Genomic DNA, 13,590 nt, shown 5'->3' on the forward strand with positions numbered 1-13,590 from the left:
TATTTCATCCTTTCCTCGGAGAAGGTATTAGAAGACTCTAGAGGGTCACAGGCTGCACAGGAAGGCTCATGAAAAGATGGGAATTATCTTCATTTTATGAACAGAGAGAAAACAGAGACTTCTTTAAAAGAAATTCATGTCATGCCCTAAAATTTCATGACTTAATATATTGTAAATGATGGGCTCATTTTGCATCAAACATAACTTGCGATGAGCATGCTGGGCCTGGCATTTTCAAAGTCTCTTTTGAACGGTAGATATTTTTAACAGAAAAACAAAAGGCAGCTATGGACTTTGATGAACAAAGAGATTTTTAATTACCACAAATTTCACATTTCGTGTATGCGGTTAGATGACAAAAGCAGTGTTTTTTAGGAGCTTGAACAAGCACTCAGCTCCCTGCCTCACCTGAGCTTCCTGTCGACTGTCCGCTAACACATCCCCGTCAGCTGCTGTCCCTCGCCCGTGCGCCTCGGCCGAGCAGGGCTTTGTGTTTTACCCGCACTCTGCTTTGGTCTGTCTTCCAGCGAAGGCGTCCCGAGAAGTGCAGGTGACCGAGATCACCGAGAACAGCGCCAGGATCCACTGGGACAGGCCCGAGCCCCCGAGTTCTTACTTTTATGACCTCACAGTCACCTCCGCCCAGGATCAGTCCCTGGTTCTGAGGCAGAACCTCACGGTCACCGACCGCGTCGTCGGGGGCCTGCTCGCCGGGCAGACGTACCACGTGGCAGTGGTCTGCTACGTGAAGTCGCAGGTCAGAGCCGCCTACCACGGCAGCTTCAGTACAAGTAAGTACATGGCGGGTTTAGGAGACGCCACACCTGAGTGATGCGTGGACTGTCACACAGGACAGGAAGGGAACATTCTTATTTATTGAATCTGCTCTGAAATAGCAACAAAATTAAAAAAAAATAGCCCACGAGCTCTGGGTGATTTGGTGGCACCCTAACTTTATAAAACAACAGAATGGGAAATGGGATTGCGTGTGAAATGTGGCCCTGCCCTCGGGTCCTGGCTACTTGGTGGAGGATCCGGCGGCCTGAGCACGGCCCCTTCCAACATGGCCCCGGGCGGGGGCTGTCTGCTGCCCGCCCTGCCTATGCTTCCATGTTCCGAGAGTGACACAGCTAGTCGGTGGCTCCCTGGGGAGTGACGGAGGTGCCCTGGAGTCCCACTGCCCCGGGGGTGGGGTGGGGGACGAATGCCCTCCATTCCTGCAGAATTGGCCTCCTTGGTCCTGCTGCACTCGGGCTCTGCCCTCTGCCGGCTGCTGTCCCTGCAGCTGCCCCGCTGCGCTGAGGCTGCCCTCAAATGCTTTCCCAGCCTTTCTCAATTATTCACGGTCCCTTCTCTCTCTCCTTTCTAAGTTCTTCTGGACTCCCCTCCCACTCTTCTTGACGCCTCTGCTCTAGGGACGTGGAGGGGGAGGCTTCCCTTTTCTCCTAGAACTGTGCTGGGGAAAGGGAATTCCCATCCACACCACGATTAGGCCTAAGCCTTTCAGTTTCTGAGTACCTAGTAGTGACATGTTATCTTTCTTTTACAGAGAAATCTCAACCTCCGCCTCCACAGCCCGCAAGGTCAGCTTCTAGTTCAACCATCAATTTAATGGTGAGCACAGAACCGTTGGCTCTTACCGAAACAGGTGAGTTGTGAAAATATCAGGTCGATTAATGGCACTGAGAAAACATTCTTCCAAAAATTTTTCAGGTTTTGAAGTCTTGATTCCAGGCCGTCTTCCTGGGTTCTAATCCTTAGGGCAGGCATGACTTCTCTGGGGAAATGTCCAAAGTGGCTCTGTGTGGCCAGCGTCATCTTACTCGCAAATGTCCAGTTGTACATGGAGACTTACCTGGCCTGTCACCAGACTGTTAGTGAAAATTCGATGGGAGTTGCTTTTGGGACTAGAGCCAGAGTTCATGTACCTGTTAGTCATTTACCCTGTGCCTCATACTGGCCTGGACTGGGTTTGTGGTCTGTGATGCTGCAAAGGGTAGAGTTTTGATTTCCTCTAATAAAAAACTGCTCAGAAGAACACAAGACAAGCCAGCAATACCTGGGTTTGGACCTGACCCATGGGGTAGTCCTAATTCCCTAAGCTGCGCTGGCCTCTGTGATGGCACTGAATGTGGCCTGAGCCCCACAGAGGTGCACATTCTGTTAAGTCAGTGACGAGTTAGGTGTGATTCAGGGGCTGACAGCTGTGACCTGCTCCGTTCCTGGGCAGTGGGACTCTGAGAGACCTGGGATCGCTCGTTCAGCAGGATGTGAGCGTGGCTTGTGCTTCCACGAGAAAATGATTATTACAATAGTCCTTGTATGTTGCTTAAGAGTGTTCAGCAACAGATGTTGGTACTAATAGAAAAATTTGAAATTCCATGGGAATTTAGATATAGGATTGTTTTATAGACCTGAAGCAAAAACTTTCTGCTAACTATGGGGACAATTTGTTGTTTTTTGTATATCGGCACAGTCTGGAAAAGGAAAGCGTGTTATGTCTTTACAGTGTTTATTCTATGATTGGTATGGTAAGTAGGCATGTGTCGAGTGCCTGGCTGCTTTTGTACCGTGCTAGATTTAGAAGCAGCTCTGCCTGTTTAATATGCATTGTGTTGTCAGAAGCAACAGCACATTGTTTTTGGGCTATCAAATACATATTCTTCATTTTACTCTTTCTACTGTTTTTAAAATGAAATTTTTTTCTCCATCTGACCCTTTCTATGGAGTCTGCACCCTATCTCACTTATGTTTAAGGAAAATTAGATGATTCTAAGTGTTTTCTGACTCTACACCTGCCTCTCTTTGAGGCCACTGGAGGAGAATCTCTTCTTTAAGAGAAAGCCTTCTTCCACTGGTGGACTCCCCCGTGTCCCCGTGTCTGTGTGTGTCTGTAGGACTGTGACCCTTCATGGGCCACACCCATGCTGACATGTGGCATTAGCAGTTACTAGAAAGAAAGCAACCAAGCCCGTGCTGGAATCGTGGAACCACTGTACACACAGATGTTTAAGAAGGTAAATAAGTCGCCTACTTATAGCTGAAAGGTGTTTAAAATCGTTTGCCTTTGTAGACAAGGTTAGGAATTGGCCAGTGTTAGCAAGAGCCTTGTGTTTTTCACACTCCTCTAGCCTTTCAGTGGAAAGACTGAACCCGAAACTTCTTAATAGAAATTTATGAAAATGAGCCAGGAGTTCATGGTAGATTGGGTAATTAACTCCTTAGACATTCTATAAAAAGATTTTACAAAAAAATTTTAGTGTTACTATTTTCAACTTAAACTACACAAAATGGAAGTAAGCGTGTGACATGAGGATCGGGTGGAGACGGAAGAGGAAAATTCAAGGCTCAACCCTTTTGCTTTCTGCTCATACGGAGTTTTCTGAGTCCCAGGTCACAGGACCAGGGCTGAGCCTTTGGCCTCTGCACCAGTGACATCCGGCAGCTGCTGTCACACCCGGCTCCCTCCTGCGTGAGCCCCGCCCGCCAGCCCAGAGTGGTGCTTGAGCTCAAAGAGAACCCACAAAGGACACGGTAGATTTTCCACAGAGATGCCGGTCCAGCTCTCACGGCAAAGTCGCGGAGACCTGTGTGCACCGTTTCCCACTCATGGGTTAGCTTTTCCCCACCACAGCGTGGGAAGTATAAACCTTCTAGCCAATCCAGTGCTTCCCTGAGAGAACATGACCTGGACTAAACCAGACAGCAAGATATGGGGATGTTTTTGGTTCTCTCATGTATGGTCCAGAAGGGATAAGAACATATAAACGGTGTGTAGTTAACACAAACGACACAGTCTTTAAGCAAGAGTCTGGCTGGGCTGGTTATTTTTATTTTTTAAAATACTGAGTTGTGAAATTCAGAATTAGGAAGGTGCTTTCGATCCAGACCTTTGACACTTAGATCTCCTCTCTCCATATGATGAAGATGAAAGAGTTTTCGAAATTGGGGCCTGTGTTTCTTTCAAGGCTACAAGTTGTTTGTTATAGATGAATCTGAAACCTTTTTCCTTCATACTGATGAATGCATAACCCTCGAACCCAGGAGACGCACGTCCTTTCGCCATTTCACGTGTGCGTATGTGTGTGTGTACCCATGCATCCCTGTGTATCCCCTACCCAGTGTGAAGATGCAAATTCTGGTTTTTCTTAAGAACGAGGCCCTGCATTGCTGACCTCTGTAATCCGCACGGTAACAAACAGCGCTTTCCCCGGAGAAGGCGCTTCATACACGTCAGCCCAGTGAATATACGTAGGTGCGCCCACATACATGTCACTTCTGAGAGCTCTTTTTGAATTGAATTAATTGGATATTCACTTTAAAATGGCTACGATTCAAAACGTACTGTCCAAATTAGGAGATGAAAGCTTATCTTCCCCCTACAGGCCCTCCCCCTGGTTATTGTCATCTTGGCCATTTTCCTCAGAGGGGTAAAATATTTCAATGATATTTATATTTTTGGAGATAGAAAAATGAGTGGTGACTAACCACTCTTTATTAAATAACTTAAAAAATAGTAATTTGAGTTCTTAGTAGTTGCAGGTATATTTTGTATCCAAATATCAATGACCACAATATGTATTATTTCTCCAAAGATGTGTTTTCTAGATAATTGAGGCAAAATGACATTTTAAAGCTAGCTTTTTCTATATGGACATGTATGCATTTTAATTCCTCTTACGTTCTGCAACATCCATTAATTAGAAACATGGCTTATGTTTGCAGAGATGGGTTCCTTTCTTAGTATTAAATGCTAGATAGTATTGTTTGCTTGTTTTACCTCTGTGAATTAAAGATTCTGTCTTAAGGACCTGTACTTTTCGTAGTTTGCCACTTTAGATTTAGGAAATGCGGTGACCTGTATTTGAATCTATGCAGGAATCTGTGGGCAAAACCACTATGAAACGAAAAAGTCCCTAGTCCTGGTCACCTGCTGCAGGGGAGAGGAGATGAGCAGGGTTAACACTTGAGTTTTCATTCGCATATGTTCATGTTTGCCCATTGGGAATTCATATCTAAACAGGTATCTACCTGTTTACCAGGACGTTGACACAGGTACACAATACGAGGACAGTCTGGTTAGGGGATTCTGTGCTTCCTGCAAGTTGTGGCCCTGCTTGGTGCAGAGGGCTGTGTGTGGCAGGGAGACCTCAGCTCTGAGATGAAGGTAGGTTCCACAGCAGACCTGTGGCGTCGTTACTAACATTCAGGACCCCAGGCTTTGCAGTATTACATGATTCAGTTTTAATGGTTAATACTTATTTTTCTAAACAAAACAAAGTGAATCCCTATAAAAAAATCTCACCCTACTTTGTGCTTTCCTCAGCATCTAAGAGAATTACGCCCCAGCCACTTTTCTGTGATACATCTGCTGCCTCTAAATGACAGCAGCAATTGAACGAACCTCTCGTTGATCATCATAAACTTATAAAAGCACTGAGTGTGCTATGCACTCTTGCCACATGCTTTGTTACTGTTGGTTTTGACAGTGCCATGTAGTTGCCAATTTTTGGTTTAGGTTTTTGTCCCCACCTCCCTGTCTCCTTGTTGCCCATTCTCATTTTTGGCTAAGGAAGTTGTGGATGGGTATTTTCCATACATATTATCACTAAAGCTAACACTCTCTGAAGTTTCTAAACACAAAAAAATCTAACTCAGAAAATTTACTTTTTGCAGTTTTACACAATGAATCCTAAATTATTGGCTTAACCATGTGTTGAGGTTGCAGTGCAGGAACTAGTCAGAATAACTAACAAAATGCATGATATTCTTTATTCCTCATTCTAGGAATTAGCAGTTTGTAGAGCTGATTGCATTTTGTCTGAGCAGGCATTACCGGGTCAGTTCCACAGCTCTGAAGGAGCCATCGCTTTTGTGTTCATCAACATTCACTAATTTTATTGATTCTAAGATGCATAATTTTTTTCCCACTGTAACACTTCTGAAATTGAAATGTGACTTACAGTTGATGACAAGTCATGGCTCACTGGTAGTATTTTGTGTTACTTAGAGGAACATAGAATAATAGTGAGTCATAAAGTCGAGATATCTTAGATTTGATGAAATTTATTTGGTTAGCCCTGATCCACTATGAATATGTATCACTGATTAGCATGAAAGGATGTGATGGGGGAAGTATCTGACTTCATGTTAATGATCATTTAAAGAATTAACTAATCCCATAAGTTGAGGTGCGTTAAATAGCTACAAATATTTGCTCTATTTGGTTAAAGGGAAACAGCCATGTTCGAGGCCATCTGTTTGTCGCTGTGTGAAAATGCCTTTCGGTCGGTTGCAGAGTTTGGGCTATGATGAGCCTCGAAGGGCATATTTTTATCATGAAGTCTTTTTTTTTTTTTGAGACAGAGTCTCGCTCTGTTGCCCGGGCTAGAGTGAGTGCCGTGGCGTCAGCCTAGCTCACAGCAACCTCAGACTCCTGGACTCAAGCAATCCTACTGCCTCAGCCTCCCGAGTAGCTGGGACTACAGGCATGCGCCACCATGCCCGGCTAATTTTTTCTATATAGATTTTTAGCTGTCCAAATCATTTCTTTCTATTTTTGGTAGAGATGGGGTCTCACTCTTGCTCAGGCTGGTCTCAAACTCCTGACCTCGAGCGATCCACCCGCCTCGGCCTCCCAGAGTGCCGGGATTACAGGCGTGAGCCACTGCGCCCGGCCATCATGAAGTCTTAAAATATAAAAGTCTGTGTGTCGAGGTCTGAAGGAGTAAAGGATCTGAAACTTAACCATGGCTACATTTAAAAATAAAGTTAAAAATTCAGTTAAGTTTCCTTGGTACCTTTGGAACCAACCAAGGCTCCAAATGTGGATGCCGGAGAGTTTTCTCATTGAGGCAAATCACACCCGGCCTGAGGTTTGGAAGCACTTTGTACCGTACCCACAACGTGGAGTCCTGAGGTCACTAAGTCTTCTTGGTTTTGAGACCATGAAACTGCCGAGGAACATGTTTACAATGGCGGCATGAGCACCTCCCGCCCCTCAACTACATTCTGCTCGAGGAAGCGCGTACATGGTGACAACTTGCTGGTTTTGAAAACGTCAGAGCTGGAGCCTTTAAAAATGCCTTCAAACATGAGGGAAAGTTCAGACTATGAAACGTGGCAAGATTTTCCAATCAACGTGTTTTCTGTTTCAAAAACTATTTTCTTTTTTCCTGATTATAAAATTAATAGCTATTCAGTATAAAGAATTCAGGACATACAGGAAAATATAAGAATATGTGATTCCCACTGTCACAGCATTGATGGCTGCTGTTAGTGACCCCATGTGTATCCTTCCTGATTTTTTCTATGACTGTCACATGTGGGCAGGTGCATGCACTAGTGTGTGTGTGCTTGTGTGCACACACATCTTTGTTAAGACGGACTGTGCTTCTTCGGGTGCCTTGCATTTCTCCACTGTTGGGTGTTTGTTGTTTACACGCCCTAGGTTGGGCCCTGTGGCTTCTGTGCACAGGCAGGGTTTCAACAGCATTTTATCCTGACATTGTTCCTGCCTCAGTTTCTTCTCCTGCGCTTGGACACTCTGGTACCCAGTGGTCGACAGACAGGAAGCTTCACCGGATGCTGGTCCGAATCAGGCAGCCTTCACCTCTCTTTTAAAATGAAACTTATTTGCATTATTGTTCTAGGCAAAAAGCAGGAATGGGTATTGGTAATTTTCAGTCCTTACTGTCTTTCAGGCTCCCACTACATTCTCAGTAACAAGGACGAGCAAATTCATGAATGTGCAGCCAACACTCCTCTTGGACAGAGAGGACTCTGCCTCCCTCCCGGTTGTGCCCAAAGGGGCAAACGTTTTAGAGGGAAAACACAAACAACTATCATGTCCAAAGGTTCATTGTTCTAGGGAAACATCCAGGTTAAATTCAGTGAGGGCCAGCCGTCTCCCTTGCACTGCAGGACATTTTATTTGTGTGTTTACTTGTGCATGTATGTATCTATTTTTGTGGTACAGCAGTTGCTTTAGAACATGTAGACACAGCTTAGGAGCGTCCAAAGTGTTGGGTCTCAGAGTCTAGATGATGTGGCATTTAAAGCTGGAACATAAAATCTCCCGTTTTCATGCTTTAAAAATGAAGAATCCCAAATTTTTGTCTTTGAATAGTGTGGGGCCCTCATTCCTGTATTTCTCTTGGTTTTGCGAGTATCTGTGTGCCCACAGTGACACTGTCCTTGTGTTCCGCTGGTAACCGTGCAGAATCCTGGAGGTGATTCCTGCTGGAATAAGGGCAGAGCGGCGAGAGCGGGGCCTGGGCGCTGGGAGTGAGCGTGAGCAGCACAGGAGGTGGGCAGAGGCCCTGCCCGGGGCTGTGCACACGCTGGGGCCTGGATCTGGGCAGGTTTCTCACGAGGGGTCAGCAGAGCCCAGGGGGTGGGAACTGAATAGCTAAGCACAGACGGCCAGGACTCAGGTACGCTTGGAACAAATGAAATGGGACAAATGGGGGCCACTTAGGAGATGCTCTGGGAAGGAAAGAAGAAGGGACCAGGCGGCCATTCACCTGGGCCTTAGGCCAACTGGAAACCCTCTGGTGGACGAGGAGTACTCTTGGAGGGTGAAATAGTCTCGCTTTGCTCGGTTCCCTGCAGGACATCCCTTGACAGCCGGCATTTCCCTCCACTCATTGGCACATTTAAGAGAAAGAAGGTTGTTTTGTGAATTGTCAGCATTTTATCCTGGCTTCCTTGGGTCGTCCAAGGCTCTCAGTGGTGCTGCTGGCTTTCTGGGTCCCGAGAGGGCCTGCAACTAGGAGATGTTGTAGTCGTGGGGACACCAGCCCTACGCTTGGGTGACAGCTCCCCCACAGCAGCCAGGAAATGTCTTGGATCAATTCCTATGTGCCTTTGAGTCTGCTCCCTTGTGGGTGACCCACGCTTTGATTATTGACCTGAAGACTTAGGTTTTCCTCGTCCTTTTTGACATTCACCTGAACGGCAGATGCTCAGCAAGCAGCCTGCCTAGCTGGGGGAAAGGTCAGTGGGGATGTCGCCTTTTGTGGGAGAGCCAGGCACTTCAGCCCTGTAGCTCCTCATGTAAACACACCCATCACTGGCTCCGGGAGGTATTGTACAGAGAAGGCTTAAGGTTTTGTTTTACATTTTCAAACTTACAGATAGATAACGGTTGACATCAATGCTTCTCTTTCTCAGCAATAACCTGGAGTTTGCCAGAAAACTCTGTAAACAGAAGTCTTGCTGTGTACGAACTGTAAACTTTTCTCTCCGGGCGTCGAGGGGACCTCAGCTTTCCTTTGCAGCTGGGCTACATCAGAAGTGTGCATTCAAACACTAACTTCCTTAACTGGAAAAAGAATGCGTCTCTGTCTTCAAAACAGCTTTGCTATGTGACATTTGTGGGGTTGTGCGTTTTACATCAGCGCTAGCTCTTCTCTTTACTTACTTGTTTAATTTGGCAGGTCATGAAGGCACAGGCTACACACGCACACACACACATGCACACACAGATGCACACACACACAGACACACATGCACGCACACACACAGACACACACGCACACACATACATATACACACATATACACATACACACATACATACACACATACACACACACGCACACAGATGCACATACATGCACGCACACACAGACACACACACATGCACACACATACATGCACACACATACACACACGTACATACATACATATACACACATACACACATATACATACACACACAGATGCACATACACACATACACACATGCACACACACAGACACACATACACACACATGCACACACTACACGCACACACATACACACACAGATGCACATACACACACGCACACACATACATATACACACATATACACATACACACATATACACACATACATACACACATACACACATATACACACACGCACACGTGTGTGGACTCACACATACACATTTATAAGGAATTTTTCTTTTACACTTTACCTTTAATTTTCAATGTACTTGGCTTGTAGTAAAAGGGAGAGCCTTATTTTTGAACTATATTCTGACAGAATTTAATTGCCATTTGGCCTAAGAATAGAAAACTCTCAAGGTTTTAAAATTCAGTTTCTTCTTTGACTATTTAGCATTGAAGGGATTAGAGATGAATGGCCAGTGATTGAAAAAGGGAAAAAACGATTCATTTCATTTTAAATTATCCGAGGATGCTGGCTGATGTTTGGAATTCCATGAAAATGGGACAGTTTATGACCGTCCTCTCATGGATATCATTTCATCTATCCCTCGCAAAGCCGTAAGTGACTTTCTGTCCGTAAGATGGTGAGGAAACAGGCTCAGGGAGTTTGAGGCCATTTCCACCTGGAAACTCTCTTCTGTCTGAGGCAGCGCTGCGGTCACACGTTGGCCCCTGGCGTCGGGAGCAGAGTAGCAAACAGGCACATCCTAACTAATGCTCTTTTCTCATCTTATTACTAAAGATATATGTAAGTTGCCGAAAGAAGGAGGGACTTGCAGGGACTTTGTACTGAAATGGTACTACGACCCAAAGACCAAAAGCTGCGCCAGGTTCTGGTACGGAGGCTGCGGTGGAAACGAAAACAACTTCGAGTCACAGAAAGAATGTGAAAAGGTTTGCGCTCCTGGTAAGTGGGTCTTCTCCGTGTCTCTGGCTTCTGCAAACAAGAAGAAATTCAGGTCAATAAGTCACCTTTGGAAAATATTTGAATTGCAATGATTATGATATATATGAAAAAGAAGATAAATTACATCCTCTGATAAGAAAGATGTTCAAACAAAACACATAAAATTATTTTTTGGATTATCATTTTATTTCCTAAAAACATACTTGTATCCTTGTATTTTTGCGAGTGAAGAAACACATGGCAACTATTTGTCATTCTTCAGAAATGTTACTAAGTCCCTGTTACTCATAAAATACTGCACCAAACACGATTACTGGGAAAATAATGTAATGAACAATTATAGACAGCATCAAAGATAAATAACCCCTACATATTCATATTTAAATAATTTTGCTTCCTATAAATAATAATGTCGACACTGGGGCCATCCACTATCTCCGTATATTGGGAAACTTGATTGGCAACGAAATAAAAGCTTAGAGCGAAGCCTGGGTTCAGCCCCAGGACGGGGAGGGTGCAGTTTGCACAGAGGCCTGGGGGACGCTGCAGGGCGAGAGGGCGGACTCAGACCCCACAGGCAGCCCCAGCCCCGGGCCCAGGGGGCCACCAGGAGCTATTGACGGTACTGAGCAGAAGAGTGAGAGAGTTGATGAAAACCAGAGGTGGTGGGATCATGTCATGGTGAATACAGGGTCCTTTCTGCTCAGTAACATGGCTTTTCTTCTCCTCCTCCTCTCTGCCGGCCCCTCACCCCGCCCACCCACCTCTCATGGCCCAGTGCCCGCCAAGCCTGAAGTCCTGAGTGCCATCGGAACCTAAGTGTGGCTCGCCAGTGACATATACCTCTTGAAGAAGAAGGAGTCAGCCGTTGCCAAGTCGTCTCTGTAGAAGCTCCGGTGTAGGTTCCCTTGCACGGTACCATTACACGCTTTGACTTACACTCGAGCTGGGAGGAACCTTCTGCTGCACGCCCTGTCGATATGGTGCTAACTGTGTCTGTGGACCCAGCGTCGCGTCTCCCGGCAGTTCTGTCGTACACCTGGAACGTCGTGTACTAGTTACCCACTGCTGGTGTTGATGTGAACATTCCCCTACATTCAACTTCCCTCTGGAGTTCTGTGTTGTGCCTGTTTTAGGCAAATGTAAAGTCTAGAAAATAATCCAGATGTCACGGCTACTCTGTATCCTTTCGCTTGGTTCATTTTTTTCCTCCTCTTAGTTAAGCATGACTTTAGACGGAAAGCCCGTGTGTAGTGGAGAAGCAAGACTTCACTTTTTCATTCTCCCCTAATCTCCTGGATTAGTGTTCAAGCTAATTTTCTTTTTCTGAAGCCTCTAACAAATGATGTAGTTAGAAAGAAGCCAAATCCTTTGCTCTATGTGCACCGTTGGGACCAATGCCTTAATTAAAGAATTAAAAGAAAGTCGTAATAGAGAATATTTTTGGCATTCCTCTAATGTTGTGGGTTTTTTTTTTTTTTTGTGCGGGGTGGGGAATTAATTTTAATTTTAAAACTTTTAGGAAATTTATACAAAGAAACTTTTTAATAAAGTCTATTGAAAGTGGTGTGGGTTTGGCGTTCTTGGCCGTCTTGCTTCCGTAGCTCGGGTTGTCAGGAGCCCCCAGGCTGGGGACTTGGCCTGGCTCTGGCTCATGGTCTGGGCACCCAGTGGAGGGGGCGAGAGAGCTCCCCCAGCCAGCGCTGCAGGGACTGGGCGGAGGCAAACCGCCCTCCCCTGAGGATTCCCCCACACGCTACACGCCACGGCCGGGGAGGGTGCTTGCTCCTTGCCCTGGGCCCTGGAGTCTTGCTGGTCAGAAGGGCCAGGCTGGCTTCCATCTCCCCTGCCTCTCGGCTGCCCGCAGAGCTTCAGCCTCCCCCCTGCCCTCCTCCCTGCAGTGGTCCTTGCCCTGAGCATTGCTTCGCTCCCACCCGCTGCGGCTGGGGGTGGGATGTGTCCCCAGGACTCCCTGCCCCTTTCCTGGAGTCTTAGAGACAGAGTATGAGGTCAGTTTTTGGTCTTTTCCCCTTAAAGACCTTTTTCTTTTGTCTTCAGAAATAACACAAGAGATCAAAAAATCCATATTCAAATGTCACCTGAATTCCATTTAGGAAGCAAACTGAATTTATTTAACAAAATAACACATACCCTGAAAAGTGCTGAAGGTAGAATTACAGGGCCCTTGGGTGTGAGCAGAACTATCTTTTTTTTTTTTTTTGAGACAGAGTCTTGCTCTGTTGCCCGGGCTAGAGTGAGTGCCGTGGCGTCAGCCTAGCTCACAGCACCCTCAAACTCCTGGGCTTCAGCGATCCTCCTGCCTCAGCCTCCCGAGTAGCTGGGACTACAGGCATGTGCCACCATGCCCGGCTAATTTTTTGTATATAGATTTTTAGTTGTCCAGATAATTTCTTTCTATTTTTATTTTTATTTTTTTTTATTTATTTTTTTTTTTTTGAGACAGAGTCTCACTTTGTTGCCCGGGCTAGAGTGAGTGCCGTGGCATCAGCCTAGCTCACAGCAACCTCAGACTCCTGGGCTTAAGCGATCCTACTGCCTCAGCCTCCCGAGTAGCTGGGACTACAGGCATGAGCCACCATGCCCGGCTAATTTTTTTTTTTTTTTTTTTTTGTATATATATTTTTAGTTGGCCAGATAATTTCTTTCTATTTTTAGTAGAGACGGGGTCTCACTCTTGCTCAGGCTGGTCTCGAACTCCTGACCTCGAGCGATCCACCCGCCTCGGCCTCCCAGAGCTAGGATTACAGGCGTGAGCCACCGCGCCCGGCCTATTTCTTTCTATTTTTAGTAGAGACGGGGTCTCGCTCAGGCTGGTCTCGAACTCCTGACCTCGAGTGATCCACCCGCCTCGGCCTCCCGGAGTGCTAGGATTACAGGCGTGAGCCACCGCGCCCGGCCCAGAACTATCTTACGTAAGGGCAGGGGGTGACCTTGCCAGTTGGTC

At 46.1% G+C, this 13,590-nt stretch overlaps 1 protein-coding gene across 4 annotated transcripts in view; it reads left to right on the forward strand.

Moving 5' to 3' along the window:
• COL6A3 (collagen type VI alpha 3 chain) overlaps nucleotides 1–12,190 on the forward strand; it is an 82,044-nt gene extending 69,854 nt beyond the window's left edge. For all 4 annotated transcript variants that reach the window (XM_045558701.1, XM_045558698.1, XM_045558699.1 and 1 more), the window contains 4 exons: nucleotides 528–791; nucleotides 1,550–1,648; nucleotides 10,461–10,625; nucleotides 11,404–12,190. In XM_045558701.1, the coding sequence (XP_045414657.1) occupies nucleotides 528–791; nucleotides 1,550–1,648; nucleotides 10,461–10,625; nucleotides 11,404–11,444 (569 nt within the window). In that variant the 3' untranslated portion in view covers nucleotides 11,445–12,190. The remainder of the gene's footprint in view (nucleotides 1–527; nucleotides 792–1,549; nucleotides 1,649–10,460; nucleotides 10,626–11,403) is intronic.
• The last annotated feature ends 1,400 nt before the right edge of the window (nucleotides 12,191–13,590 follow it).

The sequence above is a fragment of the Lemur catta genome, chromosome 8 (genome assembly GCF_020740605.2).
Source record: "Lemur catta isolate mLemCat1 chromosome 8, mLemCat1.pri, whole genome shotgun sequence".
Lineage (NCBI taxonomy): Eukaryota > Metazoa > Chordata > Mammalia > Primates > Lemuridae > Lemur > Lemur catta.